We start from the raw sequence: 25,965 nt of genomic DNA, 5'->3' as shown, positions 1-25,965 counted from the left end.
TTAAGTTAGATTTTCCCTGGACCATCGCCAATCTTCGAAGTCACCCCTCTAATTTCTTTCAGTAGCATTTGCATGTAGGGTTCCTGATTGTCTTTTGCACAGTTGCACGTAACGATTGAATTTTTAGCCATGATATTTGTTAAATGAATCAAAGCTGGCCAGAAACATCTCAAGTAATGTAAATCCAAAAACTATATGGCTGATTTGTGGTTTGAAATCACAAAATAAACAAAATAGCAGTGAGGTTTTGACAGAGACACTTGAACCCACGTCTGGCCACTTGTACCCACCGCTACTACTCCCAGTCAGATGTTTACATACAGTAAGATTTCTATTACTTTAATCTATTTGGAAGCTTCTGATAGGCTTATTGACAGAGATACCCACATCTAAAACTGTATATAATTGTTTGAAAAGATGAACATGGCATCTTCAGGCATCTGGAAATTTTACCCAAGGATGAATCAGAATACTCTTCCTGATATCTTGGCTGATTTCTTTAGATTTTTCCATGATGTTACACACATAAGTAGTGTGTTTCAGGTGTGCTTTCAAATACATCCACAGGTATGTCTCTAATGTTGTCAATAATCAGAACATTCCAAAAAGATCTTACTGTAATCTTACTGTATGTAAACTTCTGACTGAAGCCTTTGACACGGTGGACCACAGCATTCTTTTAGCCCGCTGAGAGTCATGTGTGGGCATGAAGGGTACAGTTCTCAGACGGTTCCAATCATATTTGTCTAATAGGAGCTTTTCTGTTAACTTAGGATCATATTCTTCTTCTGTGTCACCCTTAAATTATGGTGTACCCCAGGGTTCTACATTAGCGCCTGCTCTTTTTGCTTTATATATGCTTCCCCTGGGCGCTGTTTTTAAAAAACACAAAGTGTCTTTTCATTGTTTTGCAGATGACATTCAAATTTATCTGCCTATGACGGAGGCCGATAGTCAGACCACAATTAAAACACTGCAGGACTGTCTCAGTGATGTACAAAATTGGATGAGCAGTAACTTTTTAAACTTAAACCAAAGTAAAACTAAGATTGTGGTTTTTGGTCAAACTGAGCTACTCACTGGACATGGCAGTGTGATTGGGTCACTGTCTTCCTTCAGTGAGGAATCTAGGAGTGATTGTGGACTCCATGCTCAAACTTGTCAAACATATCAGCTCAGTTATCAGAACTATCTTTTGTCAGCTCCGGATTCTGGCTAAACTTAAGCCTTACTTGCCTGTGGCTGATTTTGAAAAAGTTATACATGCTTTTGTCACATCGCGCCTGGATTAATGTAACTCTTTGTATGTAGGTCTGGACCAGGGCTCTATACAGCGTCTGCAGACTGTTCAAAATGCTGCAGCTCGGCTTCGGGCCAAAACTAAGAGACGGGAGCACATTACGCCTGTCCTGTGCACTTTACATTGGCTCCCTATTGCTTTTCGGGTGAAATTCAAAGTGTTACTAATTGTCTTTAAATGTCTTAAGTTTATGGGCCCAGCCTATCTTAGGGAGCTACTGCAGCCTTATACTCCTCCTAGAGCTCTGGGTTCAGCTGACCAGCTTCTCCTTGCTGTGCCTAAAGCTAGGCTCAAAACTAGGGGTGACAGGGCCTTTTCTGTGGCAGCGCCCAAATTGTGGAACAGTCTCCCTTTGTCTGTCCGATTATCTGAGTCTCTTACTCAGTTTAAGTCTCGGCTCAAAACTCATCTTTTCTCCCTGGCTTTTAATACTGTCTAGATAGAATGTCTTGGTACTTGCACTGTTATTGTATTTTATGCTCTTTTGTATAATGTAATTATACCTCATTGTGTGATGTTTTATGTATTTAGTTATTTTATGTGAATGTTGTAACGGTGGGTGTAGGTGCGGACCAAAGGATGCAGATCTCGGGACAGATTTACAGTGTTTTATTTACAAGGTGCGGGATTCAAAGTCAATAGTAATAGTCACAACTGGGGGCAAGGTGCAGGAGGCAGAGCGGGCGGGCGCAGGACGGGACAAGGTAGGACAGACCAGAACCGGAGCAGGAGCAGAGATAGCCAGGACCGGGACAAGACGGGACCAGGAACGGGACCAGGAACAGGACCAGGAGAGACCGAGCAGGAATAATCCAACAGGTGGGAGCCAAGGCGGAGGACGGGAGACGAGCCGGGAACCCAGACGGGACAGGAGGCGAAGACAAAGGGTGAACTTTACCGGAGCTGGCGTGCAGAGGCAGGAGCAGGAACGGGCAGGAGAACAGGCATCTGAGGAGTGGCAAAAGTCAGAGGCAAGCAAGCAGGTAACAAAATACAAAGACTTAAACTGAGCATTCACGTTTACATGCGGACGATCTGGCTCCGAGTGTATTCTGCCGGGCCCTCAAATACTCGGCAGCAGGTGACGGTGATTGAGGTGATGCGCTCCAGGTGCGTGCAGGAGGAGTCAGGGACTCCTCCCAGCTCCAGGCAGACAGGTAGGGGAGGGGGAGAGGACACAGGAGGACAGGCAAAACAGGCATTGTGACAGTGAAGCACTTTGGTCAGCTGAGGTTGTTTTTAAATGTGCTATATAAATAAACTTGAATTGAATTGAATTGAAGAAAGTAATGCAAAATTCTCTAAAAAATGCTTCTCTCATTATTCTGGCATTTAGCAAATAGAAATAATTTTGTATTTCCTAAATTGACCAAAAACAGGAAAGTTTAGTCTGATTTCAGACAGTGAGAAAAAAGTGTGTCTTTTTATATATTCTATGCAGTGTCCGGCCTTGCATTTCACCCTTGGCCCTTCAGTGATGTTCCACTTACACATTACAAAATCACCTCAATATAGGCTAGTCTTATTTCCAGGAGCATTCACAATTAAGAGGAGGAAACTAAGTTCACAGATACTGTCAAAAATAAAAAATTAAAATGTGATTTAAAAATGACAAACAAAATGCCACCAAAATGACACTATTCGAGCTTAAACAAGTCTGTCCAATAAACTGCACAATGTCGCCATTTCATATACGACACCAACCAGACAATAACAAAACAAACTATTGTTTGAAAATAAAGTAAATAGATCATTTGCATTTTTTGACAATAGGCTATAAAACAGCAAATAACTAAAAATGTGGCGCAGCTGAGATTTAACAAACTTTAGTGCAGTTTTAACTGTGACTTCAATGCTCCACATTATTATTAACATTATAAACAACAACAATGTTTTTCATTATGGGGCTCTGTCTCCCTGCGTGCCGCTGAGCTGCAGGTCTACTCGAGTGTCTCTAAACGTTTTTAAATGCACTGTAGCTTGTAAGTGCCCAGCCGTACAACAACAGTACAATTTGCAGCGTTTCTCAGAGTCTGTGACCGTTTTCCTTGCTGGGACAGGTGTTGTGGAAATTCTAATAGTAAAAACCTTAAAAATATAAAATCAACAGGGAAGTTGTCTTGAATCAAAAAGTCTGGTTTATTGAATCAATTGTGCACAGTCATCAAAGAGCTGTTCTCCCCAGTAGTATCGTCTCAACCCCAGCTGACAATTGAAAATACATACAGTGTATTTATACCACCAAAACAATCATACCCGTTTAGTCTAATCGACGTGGTTGGGGGCCGCTACACGCACAAACAAAAGATACACCCATACATAACAACAGATGGTATTACAAAGGTTAGGTCAAAAAGCAACAATACAAATAACAATACAAATAAAGATTTTAATGCAGGTTAGCTAGCGCAGGGGTTGGCTGATCTCTTCAGATAATATCCAGCTTTTTGTGAAAGGCCCGTCTTGAAAATGGCATTGAATGTATATCTGCAACCAGATCAATCTCTTCTCCTTGTTCAGCCATTATGGGTTAAAAATACTCCAATAGCAATAGCTGTAGGATTTCTGGATTTAGTTTGACATTCTGCAAACTGCCACCTTTCACGTTGTACCCAATGCGTATGCATATCCAATCACAGGACATGTACATGTGCAGTTTGCGTAGGACCTTCTAGTTGGCCCTGGAATGCAGAATCGAAATCTGATTGTCTATTGAAACTGACTGTGTCTGTGTCTTACAGTGGGCGGGGCCTGCTCTGTTTACTCTGAAGGCCTCAGGAAAATTAACACAAGCTGAAATATAATTGGATAAAAGCTTTACCACAATAAACAACATTGGAAGCCACTCAACGAAGTGGATATAATATGTCATAAAGAGAATAGAGAATATTTTTCTTTACATATTCATGAAAATAAAATAAATTCACGTTTCTGAACATGTTTAGGCCAGCAGAGGAGGCCTTGCTAGTCCTGACAACTGTATATTGGACATTGTAACTTCAAGGGCTGTTTTCTCAAAATGTATTTTACCCCAGGGACATAAGGATCATCCTTTTGACGAAATGCACAGAGTCATTTTTGGATAGCTAATTCTAAGTTATGAAAGTTTTAACTACAGATAATGAGGTGAAATGTAACTTTGTAGGCAATGTTTCAGCATTAGTTTACTCAAAAGCTAAATAAGATATCCAAAATCTCCTCTGTATATTTCTTAGTATCTAATATGAACATGAAAAACGAAGCAAGAAATCTAAGCCTGGCTCCATCTATATTTCAGATTCAAATGTCCCAGTAATAAAAAAACGTAATCACGATTAATCACAATCCAAGCATACGAGGTCATTAACATTTTTAAAGATACAAGTTTAATTCACACATCATTATGTCCAGATCATCAAACACACAAATACTACATTGGGTTCATCCAGATCCGACAATTTTTTGGAGTTACAGGGATTTTTATGTTTTCAAAATGGTCGCTTTGTTAAGAGCTAGTGACGATCACACCCTGAGACTTATGTAAATTCTTTTAACAACTTTTGACCCCAGATATGTCCTGATGATTCTGCCTCAGTTTGGAGTCCATCAGATCAAAACTCTAGTTTGTTTGTTAGAGTAATGAGGTCTAGATTTTGGACATCTCAAATTTGCCCCCCCCCCCCCCCCCCCCCCCTCCCCCCCCAAAAAAACAAAAAAAAACAACAACAACAACAAAAACAAAAAAACAACATCTTTATAAACGGCTGTGTGTGTCTGGTCTCTAAGCACAGGGGATGGCACAGAGTTTGTGGGGCGCAGGGTTCAGAGTGAAGCCGACGCGCGACGTCAGGTCCAGTTCATCCTTGTTAACACCAGGGGGCACAGTGAACCGGAAACGCTGCATCAGGGTCACAAAGAAAATGATCAGCTCCATCCGAGCCAGACCTTCTCCCAAACAAATCCTACGACCTGAAAGAGAGAGAAATAGCAGGAAGAGAAGGATGGTGAGAGGGAGGGAGAGAAAGACCAAAGAGAACAGGAGTCAGGGAGGAAGAAGGCGAGGGACAGATGAGGGAGGAGAGGGGAAGCAGAAGGGAAAAAGACAAAGGAAGGAGAGGTGGTGAAGGGATAGAGCAGGGAGGGGGGAAAGAGAGAGGGACAGGAGGGGAGAGGAAAAGAGGAAGAGAAAGGGAGAGAGAAGGGAGGAGAGAGTGTGGGGAGAGGGACAGAAAAAAATTGGGAGGAGAGGAAAGGCAGTGTGAGAGGGGTGAAAGAGATGGAATGGGGGGGAGACGTTTGGAAGTTGGGGAGTGGGGTGGACATAGAGAGAGACAGAAAAGAGCTGGTCTTATTGGAAATGTTTTTTTATATGACAGACGCCAACATGAGAACTCTTTCAACCACAAACTAATCACTGAGAGAAATAACCAAGGCTCAGATTTCTTTAAAATGGTTCAGACTGAGAGTGGTGTTCACTCACTGAAATGACGCATAATGTAAATAAAAGATTATTATGATGCCATATGTTTCTTTGTGCAAATGGCTCTCACTCGTGGCCTTCTGCTTCTGTGTTGGTTCAGTGGTGATAGGCATAAAAATGCATTAACGCTCAAAAAATAGATTCAATTTACAACCATTCAATTTAAGGAACTGTTCAAAAGAGTTGACTTGCTCACGAATGTTGCATCAATATTATAGAATCAGTAGAATCTGTGAGTCTGTACCTGCAGAGAAGGGCATGAAGGCGTCTCTCTTCCTGAATGTTCCGTCTTTGTGGAGAAAGTGAGCTGGATAGAAAGTGTGAGGCTTTTCCCATTCACTCTCATCATAGAGCACTGAGGTGAGGAGCGGCCACACTGTAGTGCCCTGAAGATACCGTTACAGGGTCAAAGGTCACAATACACAAGTAGTGAAGAGACTCTTGAGCTAAGAAGTCAATAAGTGAAATTTGTCAAAACAGTCTCTACAACATTGCATGGCGGTTGGGGAAAGTACCGCTGGGCTGGCAAACCGGGGTGGTGGTCCCTCTGTATAAGAAAGGGGCAGGCACTGGGGCGGTTTTGCAGTCGAGTGTGAAGCGGCTGGGATGAGAATCACCTCCTCCAAATTCGAGACCATGGTTCTCGACCGGAAGAAGGTGGCTTGCCCTCTCTGGGTGGGTGGAGAGTGGAGGAGTTTAAGTATTTCGGGGTCTTGTTCACGAGGGAAGAATGGAGTGTGAGATTGACAGGCTGATCGGTGCAGCATTTGCAGTGATGTGGTCGCTATATCGGTCTGTTGTGGTAAAGAAGAAGCTGAGCCGGAAGGCAAAGCTCTTGATTTATTGGTCAGTCTACGTTCCTACCCTCACCTATGGTCATGAGCGCTGGGTCATGACCGAAAGGACATGATCGTGGATACAAGTGGCCGAAATGAGTTTCCATCGCAGCATGACTGGGCGCACCTTTAGAGATAGGGTGAGGAGCTCAGTCACATGGGAGGAGCTTGGAGTAGAGCCGCTGCTCCTACATGCCGAGAGGAGCCAGCTGAGGTGGCTCGAGCATCTGGTCAGGATGCCTCCTTGCCATGTCCAGGAGGCAGGAGGAGGAGGCCCCAGGGAAGACCCAGGACACGCTGAATGGAGTATGTCTCTCGGGCTGGCCTGCGAATGCCTTGGGGTCCAACCGGATGAGCTGGAGTGTGGTGTGAGGGAAGTCTGGGAGTCCCTGCTTAGACTGCTGTCCCCACGACCCGGCCCCGGATAATTGGAAGAAAATGGATGGATGGATGGTGTCAAAACAGAGGTATGATCTAAAGATCCTGGCTCAGGCTCACGGGTTCAGCTCTTTGAGTGGCTGCCTTCCTTCCTCGCCGCGCTTACTATGGATGAATGACATCTAAAACAACTTCAGGCATGTTTTTGATGAGGGAACACCATTATAAGATGGGAGAAAGCTCCAAAAAGTACTCCCCTTTAACCAACACAGGTTCATGTGTGCTGACCATAGACTGTCTCTAACTCAAGATATGAACATTACTAACTGTCAAATTAGGTGCCTTCTTTCCTTGAGGTTGCTTCTGCCAGCGTTAACGACAGGTTTGATTGACAGCACTCCTGCCAAACCAGCAGTGCTGGCGGGAAAGGCCGTTACCTTTTACAGCCTAGCTCCGGGTTGGCTGTTTGGTTGCTATGATAATCATGATCGACATTCCAAATATGGAACACGCCCTTATAGCTGCTAGCTTCAATAAGGTTCATTTGGCTGACGAACTGACTGATTTTAGTGACTGTGTGAGACCAATGGGAGCCGCACAAGTCTTGAGCCGCACCAGTGTACACCCAACATAACTTAAAAGTTGAAATACCACAGTTGTACAGTTGGATATTGTACAGAAATACTTCACTGGAGGGTGATGTTTTTCTAGCGTTATCATGATGCTTTGGCATGCTTATTTTGTCAAATAAGCAGATTGTACACCAGTACTGTGATCCATTTTAATCAAATGTACACAGATATTTTGTGCCTCACCTTCTTGATGAAATAATTCTGGAAAGTGATGTCTTGGCTGGTTTGATGGGGGAGGGACAGTGGAACAATGTTGGCGATTCTCTGGGTCTCATGGATCACTGCGTCAGTGAACGGCAGGTCTTTTCTGTCCTCAGTCTGGACTTCACGAGTTCCAATCACCCTGAAGATCTCCTCATGGACCTGGTCTGAGAGAGGGAGAGAAACAGAGACTTAACTAGGACTAAATCAGAACTACAAACAGGACTAAAGCAGGACTAAACCAGAGAATAAATACATGTAATTGCGGTGGCTAACCCAGTGCTGGGGGTAACCTCACTTGCTTGTGGTCATTACATTGTCAAAATAGATCATAGTTTAACTCGTATATGAAGTGGGAGTCCTCCCAGTAATTTTTCATGTCAGAGGTAAGAAATATCTCATTTACAAGTTCCCTGGACCACACTTTTACCCTGAATATGGGAGTGTTGTGGGGTAGTGACCCTGGTTTTTACCCTGGATGTGGGGGTACTTTTGGGGTACCCTGGTTCTGAACGGTAGTAGTTCAGTTGGTAGAGTGCTCGTCCTCTGATCTGAAGGTTGGAGGTTTGAATCGCGTTCTTTACATAAAGACCACTAATAGAGTGATCAGACCCACTGATCCACAGGTTGGCAGTGTGATTTCAGCTCCCCCAGATAATTGCACTTTACTCTTGTCTCTAGTTTCTGTGTACACTGGTGTATTTGTGTGTTTGAATGGGCGACTGGTTCCTTGGTGTAAAGCATTTTTCTGCCTTAAAGGTACAAATGTGCTATAGAATTGTGACCATATTTATTTTTATGTACCCTGAATGTGTGATCACTTTTGGGGTATCTTGGGACTCTTCTTACCCTGGATGTGTGGGTACTTGACCATGAGGAGCAGGGCCCATCTCAAAGTGGTTGAGGTGGTGTCAGTTCCTGCTGCAAACATCTGTACAACCATACTAGCCAGGTTCTTCTCATGGTATGGACTGTCAGATACCCCACTCTCCTGTCAATCATAACATGACATCCGCTTTAACAGTGCTACTATTCTGCTCTACACTTGAGTAGACATTGCAACATAGGCCTAGGCTATCTCTACCTCTGGTAGAGGTCTCACCCAGGACCTCTACCAGAGGGTTTTGTGCAGTATCTTTGCTGTTCCTAGTACTGCACTTTTCTGGACTGAGATGTCTGATGTTTTCCTGGGATCTGCTGTAGCCACTCTTCCAGTATGGGGGTCACTGCCCCGAGTGCTCCGATGACCACGGGCATCACTGACACCTTCACCTTCCAGGCCTTCTCCACCTCTTCTTTGAGCTTGTGGTATTTCTCTAGTTTCTCATGTTCCTTTTTCGTGATGTTCCCATCACTTGGTACTGCAATGTCCACCACAGCTTTGCTCTGTCGTTTATCCACCAGCAAAATGTCTGGTTGGTTCGCCATCACCATTCTGTCAGTCTGTATCTGGAAGTGCCACAGGATCTTGGCTTGATTATTCTCCACTACCTTTAGAGGTGTTTCCCACCTTGACCTTGGGGTCTCCAGTCCATACTCTGCCCAAATGTTTCTTTACACTATGCCCGCCACTTGGTTATGCTGCTCCATGTATGCTTTCTGAACACGTCATCTGTTGGTCATTGATGTACTTATGGATCTTGAATGTTTCATCCTGGATAGTGGGTCTCACGCTCATTAGTCCTCGGCCTGCTTCCTTACGGCTTGCATATAGTCTCAGGGTGCTGGATTTTGGTTGAACCCGCCATGCATGGTCAGGAGCTTTCGGGTCTTATCATCTGTGGTCTGTATCTACTCCTTTGGCCAGCTTATGATTCCTGCTGGGTATCTGATTACTGGCAGGGCGTAGTTGTTTATTGCAGGGTCTTACCATTGAGCTGACTCCTTAGGAGATGCCTTACCCGTCGGAGGCTGTGGCTGTGTCTGCTTTCCTTGTTTCCTCTTCAAGGTTGCCATTTGCTTGTGGGATACCAAGGTACTTGTAACCATCCTCGGTGTTTGCTATTGTTCCTTCTGGAAGCGAGGCCCCTTCTGTGTGGGCATCAGCAAAGATACCTGGGGAGCCAAACACCGGCTCCTGGTAGACTGAACTGAATAGTTGCCCGAGACTGTAGAACCTGTAAGACCAACCTGTGCGCTGCCTGGATTGATTACAAGAAAGCCTACGACTCAATGCCACACACATGGATCACTGAAAGCCTGGAGCTGTACAACATCAACAGGTTGTGGAAAACCACACTTGAGGCCAATGGCAAGGCACTTGCACAAGTGACAATCAAATGTGGCATATAGCAAAAAGGTACACTTTCTTCATTGCTGTTCTGCACAGGTCTGAACCTCGTCAGCCAAATCATCAACAACACTGGCTATGGATACTGACTCAGGAAAGGGGCCAGCATCAGTCACCTCATCTACATGGATGACATCAACCTGTATGCTAAGAATGAACGAGACATAGACTCACTGATCCACATAATGTCATTCGGGCTTGAGAAGTGTAGCTGGATGGTGACAAAGAGAGGGAAGGTAGTCCACATAGAAGGGGTCTCATTCTCAGAAGGAACAATAGCAGACATTGAGGGCAGTTAAAAACACCTTGGTATCCCACAAGCAAATGGCAACCTTAAAGTGGAAAAAAGGAAAACAGCCACGGCCAAATACCTCAGACGAGTAAGGCAAGTCCTAAGGAGTCAGCTCAATGGCAAGAACAAGACCCAGACAATAAACAGCTATGCCCTGCCAGTAATCAGATACCCAGCAGGAATCACAAGCTGGCAAAAGGAGGAGATACAGACCACAGATGTTAAGACCCGAAGGCTCCTGACAAGGCATGGTGGGTTCCATCCCAAATCCAGCGGCCTGACACTGTACACGAGCCGTAAGGAAGGAGGCCAAGGACTAGTGAGTGTGAGGACCACAGTCCAAGATGAAACAACCAAAATCCATAAGTACATTAAGGACAAGGCCCCAACAGATGACATGCTCAGCTAATGTCTCAGTGGAGTGCAGAGGAAAAAGTGCTGGAGGAACCATCATGGGAAGACAAGCCCCTGCAGGGGATGTGCCAACAGAACATCACTGAAGCGGCTGATATCAAGAAATCCTACCAATGGCTTGAGAAAGTTGCACTGAAGGACAGCACAGAGGCAGTCAACCCATCTGCACAGGAGCAGGCCTTGAGCACTAGAGTGACAGAGGCCCAAATCTACCACAACAAACAAGACCCAAGATGTAGGTTGTGCTAAGAGGCCCCTGAAATAATCCAGCACATAACTGCAGGGTAAGATGCTGCAGGGAAAGCATACATGGAGCAGCATAACCAAGTAGTGGGCATAGTGTACAGAAACATCTATGCAGAGTACAGACTGGAGACCTCAAGGTCAAGGTGGCAAACACCTCCAAAGGTAGTGGAGAAGAAAAGGTCCAGAAAAGTACAGTACTAGGAACAGCAAAGATACTGCACCGAAACCTTGATATATATATATATATATATATATATATATATATATATATATATATATATATATATATATATATATATATATATATATACATACATATACATATATATATATATATATGTAGGAGTGAAGATGTTTTGTTGTTCATCCAAGCTGCTTCTTCAGTTCTGGTCAGATTGCTGGTGGACACTGCTTTATATCTGACCACACTAAAACTGTAAACAGCTATTGTCTCCAGTTTCAGATGGGGGGGGGGGATTATGACACAGGCCTCCATTTATATTCTAGGAAGGATTGTCTTGTCTTGACAAAAATTCCTTCCTTTACTCCCCTCTCAAACCATTTCTTGTCTCTGGCTAAGATCTGAGCGTCATTATCTTCAAAGGAGTTGTTAGTGTCTTTGAGATGGAGATGTATGCTGGACTGTGATCCAGAAGAGCTTTCGCGACGCTGTTGTTTACCCTCTTATGTAGTGGTTGTTTAGTTTCTCCAGTGTACCGCTCACTGCACTCTTCACTACACTGAATGGCTCGGAGTTTTGTCTTTTGGGTGGACCAGTTTTTGTCTTAAACCGTTGTTTTTAGGTTTGAAAAGAAGAAGAACCTCATACTGTCTGAAAATTCTCTAAAGTTTTTCAGTCACACCAGCTGTGTAAAGAATACTTATGCCTTTCTTTCTCGGTTCAGATTCTCTGTTGTCCTGTTTTTCTTAGCTCTCTTAGATCTTTTGAAGGCCCATTTTGGATATCCACAAGCCGAGAGGGCTTTCTCCACGTGTTGCTCCTCCTTCACTTTCCCTCTGTGTTTGTAAGCACCACTTGAGCTCTGTGTTGTACTGTACAGATAACTCAGAGTTTGTGCTGCAGTGGATGGTGTGAATCAGACAGCAGGTATTGGTCAGTGTGGGTTGGGTTCTTGAAGACTTCTACCCGGAGGCACCGGCCCCTATAGTTACTGCACAATCTAAGAAGGCCATTTTTTTCTCTTTGGCTTCTTCCCGTGTGAACTTGATGTTTGGATCCACAGCATTAATATGTGCAGTAAAGCGCTCAAGATCTTGAATTTTGATTCTAGTCCACTTGTCATCCATGTATCGATACCAATTCGTGGGTGGAGTGCCTGGAAATGAGGACAATGCCTCCTGATAAAATTGTTCCATGTATAAATTTGACATAATAGGAGAGACTGGTGAGCCCATGGCACAGTCATGGATTTGCCTGTAGAAGTTCCCTCTAAACTCGAAATATGTGGTGTTTTGACAGGGGAGTTAAATAAGATATTTTTGTTGAGACTATCCTTCCTTTAACAGGAATGGAGTCCGAAAACATAATCTCTTCCCCATCTATAACACTCAGACCCAAAACAAAGAGAACAATAGCAGAGTGATTAAAGGTTGAATAGGGTAGTTTCAGCTGAAACTGGAGACAATAGCTATTTACATTTTCAGTGTGGTTAGCCTCTCCCTTCAGATAGCCATAAGGCAGTGTCCACCAGCAATCTGACCAGAAATGAAGAAGCAGCTTCGATGAGCAGCCAAACATCTTTACTCCTACAATGATTTGTCCAGTTGACAGATTTAAACTTTGTCTTTTGCTATGGATCGGACCTGGACGACTGAGGGATTACACAGACAAAATACTTTCTTGTCTTTACTTTACTTTTGTCAAAACTCTTCAAAAACCAGGGCTCACAGCCTTCTCACTGAGAAGAGGAGACAGGATAACTACTCTGCCACAGTAACAGAGGGAGAACATGCACACTCCACTCTGAGAGATCAAGAGTCTAACCCACAACCTCCTCACTGAATGAAGGAGACATGACAAGCACTCTGCTGCAGTAACACAGGGACATCTGCTTTAAATTGCTCACCTTTTTCTGTCGCAGCATAAATGCGTCCACAAAGCCTCGTGGCATCTGTGGGTTCAGAGTGTCTCTCAGTTTCTTAAAAAACCTTTGATTTTGTTCATCAGACTTCTCCCTTTGTTTTAAAATTTTATTCCTGTTCGGCACCAGACGCCCGAGCCACGGGAACAAGTTATAGATCTGCACAAAACACACATTTAACACATGTAGTGTAGTATAGAAATGGCAATAAGGAAACATGAAAAGTCTGTGCAGTTGAAGCCAGTAAATTGTCACTGCATTTTGTGTATTTATGACATATATGGATGATATTTTTTTTATAAAACTCTAGGTGTTTATGACATAGACGGAGGTATTCCTTTATAGAACTTAATGCTACATTCCATCATTTTCAGTGATTATTTTTTCATATTTATTTTCCAAACTTCCACTTGATGACTGATGTAAATCTATGATAAATATTTGCCACAGGTCTTATCACACCAAACCAAATTCAGCATTACAAAAACATGAAAAAACATGCCACATGCACTTTTTCAACGTTGCCAACATTTTTGTTTCATGTGAATAGGCCCAGTAAATACAAAGGTACATTTTAACACAGATTTCACATAAACATAGCATACATAAGTCCTGTTAAAGTGCATATGGCAGATTAGAGTACTCATTTTACTAAAACATAGTTTACATAATTATATTTTAAAATATCATAAAAAGTCTTAGCCTAGCCTTTTCTGGTTTTGTAATTTTGGCGCAGTTTATAATTTGACTTTCTGGTTGGACACAGGCAGCAGATATGACATATGTTGGAGTTTTTCCGTATGTCATATCTGCTAGACACCATAATTAACAAGGGCCAAAACTTGTCTAAGTTACACAATAGCACAACAGCACCTTTATTTTATTAAATCATTATCCAAAATGTCTTCAAAATTCCTTCCATGTGGTTAAATTGTTGCAGCATTTTGGATGGAGTTGATGACAGCTGATGACACAGGCAGAGGCATTCTGTTTAAGAACTCAGCGCTACTATTTTTCAACATTTTGTTTCTTACTTTTCTTCATAATGAAGGACGTAAATGTCCTTGGAGGTGGAGGAGCAAGTGCTGTCAGGCATAGAGAAAAGAAAAAGGCCAAAGGAAAAAGAAAGGTTGAATGAAAAATGGATTCGCGCCCAGGTAATTATGCCCAAAGACATGAGGACAGATCCATGCTGGGGAAATATGTGTAAGTTGTGGATAGGACGAGAGGAGAAAGCACAGTATGTGATGGGGCAGACCACAAAAGAGAGACAAAAGGCAAGTATTGTACTATGACAAAAGAAACATGGACTGACGGACTTTTATTAGACAAAGTAAAGTGACAGGAATGTATTTGAGAAGGGACAGGAAAGTTTTGTAAAGTAATGGGAAAGTTCTTAAACTGTGCAAGACAGTGTTTAAAGAGTGCGAGAGAGTTTTTAAAGGGTGCAGACGAGTGGGGAGAGAGTTGCAGATTGGAGGCTTGTTAGGACAAGATATTATTATACTAAAATATTATTATATTGTTGTAATATTAGATTATATCATAATATAATTCAGCCTAAAATATGAGAGATTCGTGTAACAACTATCAGTGCTGCTTGTGACTACATTAAAGCTGCAGTTGAGCAGATTTGTAACTAGCTCTATCAAGCTAAAGAACGAAATGCGGACGCATAACACATAAACAGGCATAGTTATAAAATACAATCTGAATCCATATTCAAAAAATGTCAAACAAAAGTGTACCGATGATAAATGATGAATAAATACATTTTATCCCATATTGGTGCTTCTGTGAGTGGTTTAAAATGAAGCAATTTACCAAATAATGATCCCAGCAATATAATTAAACTTCAGTTTAACCACACCTACATGATACAAGACCAATAGTTAAAGTGCCACAGTTGATGATGCTTTTGTGCAATGCAAAGAAGGAGCAGTATGTTTTAAACTCATCTGACAGTGATGATTTATTTTAGCATTCAAATAAACTTTGTTTAATTAGATCATGCAGAAACCGAAGTAAACAATTCAAACCATGTCTTTATAATTATTGAAAATTCCTCACTTTAACTTTAGGATATTGTAAATAATAGATGCAGATTTCTTATGGAAACTGTTTACACATTTTTTGAGGTGAAAATGAACAACTTGTCCATGCAAGTTGGAATAGACCTTGAATAGATTTTAGTTTTGAATGAAGTGGATTTGGGATGGGTCTTTGGCCTGTTGTATCTGGGTGTGCGTGGTCTGAGTGCATTGGCTCTCTGGGTGAATCGCTCCAGCTCTGAACTGGAAGGTCACATGACCTGGACTGGTTCTGTTTCTGCTGTTGTCTAAAGACTGTCTAAACATGGCTGCTGCGTTACTGAGAAACATGAACTGAACTAAAACCAAAGAAAGTCCTGCTGGCTCTGAAACTCGTCTGTGGACTGGGCTCCTCCACTAACCGGTCACATGACAAATGAATGAACTGAATCAAAAGCTTCAGCAAGTGCTCTGCTGCTCCTCTAAAGGCCCCATAAAACTGTTTCTGCTGCTGCGTTTGGGCTGTGTTTACCTGGGCATTCATGACTGGAGCCTGTTCTTGGATCCACACAGTCAAATATTTTGTTTTTAACCCAATTTCAAAATTTAGAAGTGTTCATTTATTTCAAACATTTTTGCTCCATTCCTGAAAACAACCATTTACCAATATAACATTATTTAGGCTGTTTCTTTCCATTGTACATCAGCGCTGTTACACTGGGGCTTCTACATAATGCATATGCAACTCATTTGAAATTACATTTAGAATGGCCACAATTAACAAAATTAGAAATCGAAGTTTTTAAACAGTATAACTTCCAATGCGAACAAAATATGTAGCTTTATTATGTATGAAATCTGAAACCGCTGGGGTCTGAAAGGCTTTAAATTGTTTGGTGTAAATGTTAAGTTCATATACTATGATTTATATTAGATCTTTATATACTTTATATTAGATCAAAATGTTAATGCTCCTGAAATGTGTTTGAAATTTGTATTTTAAACTGAATTATATTATCAGAAAATAAAACAGTGGCTTTTTAATGCTTGTGAAACAATTCTTGAGCTAATAACAACAACTAAATAAGGTAGTCACAATAAAGCCATTTCAATACATCTGATATATGAAAAACAAAATGTTCAGCAGTATGAATGTGTCTAAATTTAAAGATAATTAAACACTAGGAAAAATTTGAAATAAATAAGTCCCATTTAAATCTTAATCAAAACCCGGTTTTAATGTTAAGTATTCACAAATAGAATAAATTATTGCTATGAATGGATTGAATTATATGAATGTTGATCAGATAAAATAAAGTTGTTAAAAGGGGGGAGGTTGCAGGTCATATAACATAGGGCTAAACTGGACAAGGAGGTTGCAGTTAGTATAATATAGAGCTAAACTTGACATTAACAAAGGAGAATTATGGTTAAAGCAGAAATATGGCATCTAATACACACTGATGCCTCTCAATAGATACTGAAGGGATTTACCAGCAGCACTGCACATAAAAACTGAACATTCAATAGAACTGATAGACACTGGCAGATTGTTGACTGTGCATGAGCTCAACATTTGGACTGACACAGATATGACAAATATGTACCAAATATATTTTATAGAGGGGGGTCTCATCACTTGAGCAAATGGGGAAACAAATCATGAACTTTACCAGAATGACGTGGTTGGATGCTTTGCCATGAGCGCTGATGGCAACGTGATCCACAGCCAGCATTCTTGATTTTTCTTTACATGAGATCTTAATTAGGAAAAGGATGGACACTCTCCAACCTGAAACAAGTGTCCTTAAAAATCTTCAAATTCATAAGATCTTGATTACAAAGCACTGAATAACTTAAGTCTATAGTTCTCTCCCAACAGGTCCAGAATCTCTGAAAAATCTTTGAAAATCCCCTGGTGACCGGTAATGGTAAACTAACCTAAACTAAATGAAAAAGCTTAGAATGTATCTGGCCTGAAGCCTATCCTGTGAACTGTGAGGATGCCTCTTCTGTGATCAAGGTCATGATTAATCATTATATTCCTACTCATGGCTTTCCAGCTCTGATTAGGTCTGATAATGGTACACATTTCAACAACCATGCTCTTCAAAAGGTTGACAAAAAATGCTAGGCCTGTGTCATAAATTTGGTTCTGTGTATCATCCTTAAGGACGTGCTGAACCGCACTCTAAAAGACAAATTGGCAAAGATCTGTTCCGCTTTAGGGCTTAATTGGCTCCAGGCCCTACCCCTGGCTCTTTTGACAGTGAGACAGACTATTAACAAAATTACTGGTTTCTTTCCTTACGAATTGCTCACTGGACGTTTGATGCCAGGGCCAGGGGCTACATTGGTACCACAGGACCCCTCATCTTCCTCTTAATTAACTTTTACCTTAATTGTTTTTAGTTTAATTATTTTCGCTTATGCTGTACAATTTCTCTGTGCCTTCCAGGTTGAATACAATTGTGCTCTGGTCGGAGTCGGTACGGGTGGCTACCCTGCATCCCTGTCAAAAGGCTTGTACATGCACGCTTACACACGCAATGATTTTTAGTGGACGGGGTTCTCCTCCCGTGGACCCACCACCTGCGGGAGGAGCCATGAGGGGCGGGTGCGGAGAGATCCGGGTAGCAGTCGAAGGCGGGGACCTCGACGACCGGATCTCCGGACATGGAGACTAGCTCTGGGGACATGGAATGTCACCTCGCTGGGGGGGAAGGAGCCTGAGCTTGTGCGGGAGGTTGAGCGTTACCGGCTAGATATAGTCGGCCTCACCTCCACGCACAGCTTGGGCTCTGGAACCCATCTTCTTGAGAGGGGTTGGACTCTCCATTTCTCTGGCGTTGCCCGCGGGGAGCGGCGGCGAGCTGGTGTGGGCTTGCTCATTGCCCCACAGCTCAGCCGCTGCGTGTTGGGGTTCACTCCGGTGAACGAGAGGGTCGCGTCCCTGCGCCTTCGGGTCGGGGACAGGTCTCTCACTGTTGTGTCGGCCTACGGGCCAAACAGCAGTGCAGAGTACCCGGCCTTCTTGGAGTCCCTGGGAGGGGTACTAGACAGTGCACCAACCGGGGACTCCGTTGTTCTCCTGGGGGACTTCAACGCCCATGTGGGTAACGACAGTGACACTTGGAGGGGCGTGATTGGGAGGAGCGGCCTCCCCGATCTGAACCCGAGCGGTGTTTTGTTATTGGACTTCTGTGCTAGTCACAGCTTGTCCATAACAAACACCATGTTCGAGCACAAGGGTGTCCATTGGTGCACATGGCACCAGGACACTCTAGGTCGGAGGTCGATGATCGACTTTGTTGTCGTGTCATCTGACCTCCGACCGCGTGTCTTGGACGCTCGGGTGAAGAGAGGGGCTGAGTTGTCAACTGATCACCACCTGGTGGTGAGTTGGATCCGCTGGCGGAGGAGGAAGCTGGACAGACCTGGCAGGCCCAAGCGTATTGTGAGGGTCTGCTGGGAACGTCTGGCGGAGCCCTCTGTCAGGGGGGTCTTCAACTCCCACCTCCGGGAGAACTTCTCCCTGATCCCGGGGGAGGTTGGAGACATGGACTCCGAGTGGGCCATGTTCTCCACCTCTATTGTTGATGCGGCTGCTCGTAGCTGTGGTCGTAAGGTCTGTGGTGCTTGTCGCGGCGGCAATCCCCGAACCCGGTGGTGGACACCGGAAGTAAGGGATGACGTCAAGCTGAAGAAGGAGTCCTATCGAGCCTTGTTGGCTCGTGGGACTCCTGAGGCAGCTGATGAGTACCGGCAGGCCAAGCGTGCCGCGGCTCGGGCAGTCACAGAGGCAAAAACTCGGGGTTGGGAGGAGTTCGGGGAGGCCATGGAGGAGGACTATCGGACGGCCTCAAAGAGATTCTGGCAAACCGTCCGACGCCTCAGGAGGGGAAAGCAGTGCTTCACCAACACTGTTTACAGTGTGGGTGGAGAGCTGCTGACCTCGACTGGGGATGTTGTCGGGCGGTGGAAGGAATACTTTGAGGATGTCCTCAATCCCACTGTCACGTCTTCCGAGGAGGAAGCAGAAACTGGGGACCCAGAGGCGGACTCGTCCATCACCCTGGCTGAAGTCACTGAGGTGGTTGGCAAGCTCCTCGGTGGCAAGGCTCCGGGGGTGGATGAGATCCGTCCTGAGTACCTCAAGTCTCTGGATGTTGTGGGACTGTCTTGGCTGACAAGTCTCTGCAACATCGCGTGGCGGTCGGGGACAGTACCTGTGGAATGGCAGACCGGGGTGGTGGTCCCTCTGTATAAAAAGGGGGACCGGAGGGTGTGTTCCAATTACAGGGGAATCACACTCCTCAGCCTTCCCGGTAAGGTCTATTCCAGGGTGCTGGAGAGGAGAATCCGACCGATAGTCGAACCTCGGATTCAGGAGGAGCAGTGTGGTTTTCGTCCTGGTCGTGGAACACTGGACCAGCTCTACACTCTCCATCGGGTCCTCGAGGGCTCATGGGAGTATGCCCAACCAGTCCACATGTGTTTTGTGGATCTGGAGAAGGCATTCGACCGTGTCCCTCGTGGTGTCCTTTGGGGGGTGCTCTGGGAGTATGGGGTCCGGGGCTCTTTGCTAAGGGCTGTCCGGTCCCTGTATGACCGGAGCAGGAGCTGTGTTCGCATTGCCGGCAGTAAGTCAGACCTGTTCCCAGTGCATGTTGGACTCCGCCAGGGCTGCCCTTTGTCACCGGTTCTGTTCATTATATTTATGGACAGAATTTCTAGGCGCAGCCAGGGGCCGGAGGGGGCCTGGTTTGGGAACCACAGGATTTCATCTCTGCTGTTTGCAGATGATGTTGTCCTGATGGCTTCTTCGAGCCAGGACCTGCAGCAGGCACTGGGGCGGTTTGCAGCCGAGTGTGAAGTGGCTGGGATGAGAATCAGCTCCTCCAAATCCGAGGCCATGGTTCTCGACCAGAAAAAGGTGGTTTGCTCTCTCCGGGTGGGTGGTGAGTCTCTGCCCCAAGTGGAGGAGTTCAAGTATCTCGGGGTCTTGTTCACGAGTGAGGGAAGGATGGAGCGTGAGATTGACAGGCGGATCGGTGCAGCGTCTGCAGTGATGCGGTCGCTGTATCGGTCCGTTGTGGTAAAGAAGGAGCTGAGCCGGAAGGCGAAGCTCTCGATTTACCGGTCAATCTACGTTCCTACCCTCACCTATGGTCATGAGCTTTGGGTAATGACCGAAAGGACAAGATCGCGGATACAAGCGGCTGAAATGGGCTTCCTCCGCAGAGTGGCCGGGCGCACCCTTAGGGATAGGGTGAGGAGCTCGGTCACACGGGAGGAACTCGGAGTAGAGCCGCTGCTCCTACACGTTGAGAGGAACCAGCTGAGGTGGCTCGGGCATCTGCTCAGGATGCCTCCTGGACGCCTCCCTAGGGAGGTGTTCTGGGCATGTCCCACCGGGAGGAGGCCCCGGGGAAGACCCAGGACACGCTGGAGGGACTATGTCTCTCGGCTGGCCTGGGAACGCCTTGGGCTCCCACCGGAGGAGCTGGAGGACGTGTCCGGGGTGAGGGAAGTCTGGGAGTCCCTGCTTAGACTGCTGCCCCCGCGACCCGGCCCCGGATAAGCGGAAGAAAATGGATGGATGGATGGTTGGGGTTCTACCCCGCACAAAAAGGGGATTTCATTATTGACAGTATTATGCTTTAGTGTAATATTATGTGCATGTGCAGGTGGGGCCTCCACTACCTCAGATAACTTCATTTCAATAACAGGTCAGAAGTGTTCAAACAAAACCAGTCACGTGTCATTACCTGAAATGTGTACTCCCACCGGAGAATCCAGAGTTTTTCGTGTACCATTCCACTTATTTAAACATCGGGGGACTCAGTTATTTTCTTTGGTAGACCCTAGCTCTTATCACTGGTATGTGATGCCCGGACAAATTGACAATTCATGGGGAAACGTAGCTGCATACTCAGGTAATGACTGGACTCCATGGTCCTCCACAGAACTAGCTAGTAAATGGAAAAACATGTTAACTTTAACCAGGACCGCAACCCATTTAGTAGTAACAATAGATTTCACACAACAAGCAAATGCTTCTGAATGACAGTATTTACATTTTATGTATATGTGCCCGGACCATCCCGTGATTATTACGCTGATGCAATTATATGTCAAGATCCAATCAGAACTAACAAGACTAGTCCCTATACTTCTGTTGGTAGATTAGACCAAAATACTAAATACATTCAAGTTCTGGACCCATCACAATTTACGTCAGCAGAATTTGTTTATTCAGCTACTGGCACTAAATTACAATCTAACATTTGGCTCCAATCCGCACAAAATGTTGCCTTAGGTATAAGAGAAGACTGTGTGGTCTGCCTTAATGCAAGGCCACAGCTGCAGTTGGTCCCGGGTATTTATGAAAACACATCATGTGCATTGGAGCGCTCCTCAAGGCCTCATCATGTAAACAATTAGGCCCTATCTTCCCTATCCTAAAGGCTGAAAATCTAACCAAAAACAAATCTTTTACACTCCCAAAGTGGGTAATTTCACCTGTGTCTCCAGTAGCTGTCCTGAAAATTGTACACTATGTCTGATTTAAATCATGCTCTAGGCCCTAACCCAACATATGTAGATGCTATAGGTGTACCACGTGGTGTTCCAGATGAATATAAACTAGTCGATCAACTTGCTGCAGGGTTTGAAAATCTCCCATTCATTAGTGCTATATTTCCTATCACTCCTAACAAAAATGTAGATCATATAAATTATCTCCATTACAACTTATTGCGTTTAACCAACCTGACCACATCCTTAGGCACAGCTATGGCTGAACAATTAGACGCGGTATCCAAAACTACTTTTCAAAATATAATGGCCCTAGATATGTTATTAGCCGAACGTGGATGGGTATGTTCTTTGTTCAGGGAACAGTGTTGTACATTTATTCCTAATAATACTGCTCCGGATGGCTCCGTAACCAGAACTCTTAAAGGACTCCAAATGTTCTCGGACACGATGCATTCTCACTCAGGTGTTAACAATCCCCTAGATGAGTGGTTCTCCAAAATGTTTGGCTCTTGGAAACAAGTAGCAATGTCAATGGCTACCATATTAGTAATGGTGATTGCATTATTTATCTTTGGTGGTTGTTGTTGTATTCCATTGATTAGATCTTTAATTGAACGTGTCATTCAATGCGCTGTAGGTGGTCAGCTAAAAGGTCAATATACAATGCTTAAACAGGAGGAGGTAAAACCCACATTACCAGTATTGGCCCCACTGTATGAACTTTAAGAAAACATATAAATGGTGATCGATAAAAATAGATCAAAGGGGGGATGAAGGACGTAAACGTCATTGCTCATAATATTAAAGATTAGACTAAAAGGAGGTTTAGGACTTTCACGCAACACTGCACAAACACACTCCATTCTTGCCCTATCGCATAGAAAAGAACATACTGTGACAATAGATAGATTGTGTAGCATGTCCTCCCAGATTAAGCTGTTACAGATAACTCTGCACCAGCGGGGCGCCTGGAGGGTAGAGGAGTGCCAGAAGGAAGAAAAAGATGTCCACACTCAGCTACTGAATATTCATGATTTATGTTTAAATGTGGCGTTCAGGGTCAGGCACTCAGACCAAAATGGGACCGCCCCTGAGATCTCCGTGCACGTACTAGGGACAGCATCATGCCTGACTTGTATTAGATTGGATGTATAGGGACAATAAAACTCGAGTGATTCTACTCTCTTGTCTCCAGTGATTCTTCTGATTGGATAAAAGGAACATGCTTACAATACACTGCCACTTAAGTGATATAAAACTTTGATAAATACTTAGCACAGGTACTATCCAAACCAGGTCAGAGTTAGAAAATATATTAATTTGTCAAATTCACTTTGAACCTGACCTGCACCGATGGGGAGCCCAGGAGTTGTATGTTGGTGGTGGTGTACTTGAGTAAAGTGGTGAACTCTGGGTCGTTGTACTCAAAGCGACTGCCATAGACCAGAGATGAGATGATATTTGACACTGCACAGTTCACCGGTTCTGTTGTGTCAAACGCTTTTCCTAGAATGAAGATTTAAAGAAGGGGCATTACACTTCTCTGGGGTATTCTCTGCAAACACATCACATATTACATATCACAACACAAACCAGGTGCTGGATTAGTCTTTGTTTAGTCCTGTGAGTCCTCATTTAGCCTGGTTTAGACCTATTTGAATCATGTTTTAGTCATGTTTAGAACTGTTTCAGTCCTGTTTAGACCTGTTTTAGGCCAGGTTTAGTCCTGGGTTAGTGCTGGGTTATTGCTGGATCTTTGTTTACTCTTTGTTTAGTCCAGGTTTACTCTCACCTCTGAAGTCGTTGAAGACCTGGCAGAGACACTGGGCTTCCTCTATGATCTTGTCCTCACATACTCTCTTGCCCATCCCAAAGTCTCTGAGGTTTGTCAGAGCAAAGCGCCGCAGCTCCCTCCACTTCTCTCCATTGGACCATAACACTCCTGGAACACAGCCAAAGCCTGATATGAGAAACACTGGAACCTTAGTAAATTGGGCTGTGGACACTGCCTGTGGTCACTGAAAATGTTTCTCTAGGGGGTTAGCCACTGTATGTATAAATGCATATTGCTAACACGCTAGTCGTGTTCCAAATAGGAAGTGAGCATGGGGTGAAGTGTTTTTATCAAGCTCTCATTACAATTAACTTTTATTGACAATTTTTTTTCTGTCTCTCTGTAATTGTTCCTGTCAGACTTGTCATTTTGGTGTTAAAATGATCTTTTAAACCCACTCTACATGATCCTGGGGTTATTTCACTATTTTCTCCCTAAATCAGTTAGTTATAGTTATAAACATTAATAATAAAGACTAATGAGCTGCCTTCTTTCCCCCAAGATCACTCTTTCTCGTGTCAGCAACAGGTTTGATAGACTGTGTTTCTATCAAAGGTCTTTTTATTAAGCAAAGTATCAATGAAGTGCACAATACTTATATTGTATGACTTTTTTTTTTGACTGATAGCGTATCTAAGGTCCTGCCCAGGAAGAGCGAGTATTGTCAAAAACCTTGCTGACTTTTTGATTGCATATCCAGACTTCCAAATATGGGTCTTGGTTGCAGATTAGCTGCTAAAACCTCTTATCTTAATTCAACTCGTCAGTCACCTCAGTCCAATGAAAATCTTCAGGCTGTGTGCTGTACCTTTAAACTGTGTGCTGTGCCTTTAAACTGTAAGTTTTGACATTTGAGTAAATTGAATGTTTATTAGCTCCAGAGGTGATCAAGGCCGGACTGGCCTTACCGGAGTTGGGGACAGGTCTCTCATTGTTGTGTCAACCTACGGGCCAGCAGTGCAGAGTACCTGGCCTTCTGAGAGTCCCTACAAGAGGGGTACTAGACAGTGCACCAACCGGGGACTCCGTTGTTCTACTTGGGGACTTCAACGACCACATGAACAACATGAACGAAAGAAGGCCTTCCTGATCTGAACCCGAGTGGTCATCTGTTATTGGACTTCTGTGCTAGCAACAGTTTGTCCATAATGAACACTGTATTCAAGCATAAGGGTGTTCATCAGTGCACGTGGTACCAGGATACCATAGGTCAGAGGTCAATGATCAACTTTGTTGTTGTGTCATCTGACCACCGGCTGCGTGTCTTGGACACTCGGTTGAAGAGAGGGGCGGAACTGCCAACCCATCTCCATTTGGTGGTGAGTTGGATCCGCTGGTGTAGGAGGAAGCCGGACAGACTTGGCAGGCCCAGGCGTACTGTGAGAGTCTATTAGGAATGTCTGGCAGAACCCTCAAAGGCAAAAACTCAGGTTTGGGAGGAGGTCGAGGAGGCCATGGAGGAGGACTATTAAAGAGAGTCTGTCAACTCGTCCGACACCTCAGGAGGAGAAGCAGTGCTTCACCAATGCCATTTACAATATGGGCAGAGAGCTGCTCACCTTGACTGGGGATCTCGACAGTGGAAGGAATACTTTTACTTTTCAATCCCAACGTCACATCTTCTGAGGAGGAAGCAGAGACTGGGAATCCAGAGGCGGACTCATCCATTACCCTGGCTAAAGGCTCCTCAGTGGCCTCGTGAGTGGACGAGATCCATCCACAGTACCTTAGGTATGGTGTCATTTGGCTATCTTTAAGTTGAGACAGAACTCGAGGGCGCACGTAGAGCGTGGTAACTAAATGTGAGCAGTGAAAATGTGAAAGCGAGTGCGCATATGCCTGATAGAGCCTGGTGTTGGCATCTCCGCGTGCTCTTTACCCAGCGCCCTTACTCTTTCTGCCTGCACTCACGCTCTTTCTCCATGTGCTCACACTGTTTCTCCCTGTGCCCGCTCTCTTTCTGCTTGTGCCCCCTCTTTTTTTTTTTTCTTCAATGGAAACACGTCATCAAAACAAGACTTGAACAGACAATCACAGATTTAGAGAAGTTGAGTCGACTTCGACAGTCATGACAACCAAAATGTAAGTTTATTCTTTGTGTGGTGAGATGTAGGCTATGCTACTGATGTTGGCATGACTTGTAGTAGTAGCAGACCAGGGTGGTGGTCCATCTGTTTAAGAAGGGAGACCGGAGTGTGTGTTCCAACTACAGGGGAATCACACTCCTTAGCCTTCCCGTAAGGTCTATTCCAGGGTATTGGAGAGGAGAATCTGACCGATAGTCGAACCTCCAATTCAAGAGGTGCGATGCGGTTTTCGTCCCAACCAGTCCAAGTGTGTTTTGTGGATCTGGAGAAGGCATTCAACTGTGTCCCTTGTGGTGTCTTTTGGGGCGTGCTCCAGGAGTA

General features: G+C 44.3%; 1 protein-coding gene across 1 annotated transcript in view; it reads right to left on the bottom strand.

Moving 5' to 3' along the window:
• Positions 1–3,417: 3,417 nt before the first annotated feature.
• Positions 3,418–25,965, bottom strand: part of LOC117393155 (cytochrome P450 2K1-like) — a 36,026-nt gene continuing 13,478 nt past the window's right edge. Inside the window, exons 3-9 of the mRNA XM_055232315.1 lie at positions 23,516–23,665; positions 23,069–23,229; positions 13,136–13,309; positions 8,656–8,797; positions 7,789–7,973; positions 6,004–6,145; positions 3,418–5,248 (exon numbers count right to left, since the gene is read on the bottom strand). Coding sequence (XP_055088290.1) covers positions 5,061–5,248; positions 6,004–6,145; positions 7,789–7,973; positions 8,656–8,797; positions 13,136–13,309; positions 23,069–23,229; positions 23,516–23,665 — 1,142 coding nt within the window. The 3' untranslated portion in view covers positions 3,418–5,060. The remainder of the gene's footprint in view (positions 5,249–6,003; positions 6,146–7,788; positions 7,974–8,655; positions 8,798–13,135; positions 13,310–23,068; positions 23,230–23,515; positions 23,666–25,965) is intronic.

The sequence above is a fragment of the Periophthalmus magnuspinnatus genome, chromosome 24, assembly GCF_009829125.3.
Source record: "Periophthalmus magnuspinnatus isolate fPerMag1 chromosome 24, fPerMag1.2.pri, whole genome shotgun sequence".
Taxonomy (NCBI): Eukaryota; Metazoa; Chordata; class Actinopteri; order Gobiiformes; family Gobiidae; genus Periophthalmus; species Periophthalmus magnuspinnatus.
This window is presented reverse-complemented; position numbering and strand designations above follow the sequence as displayed.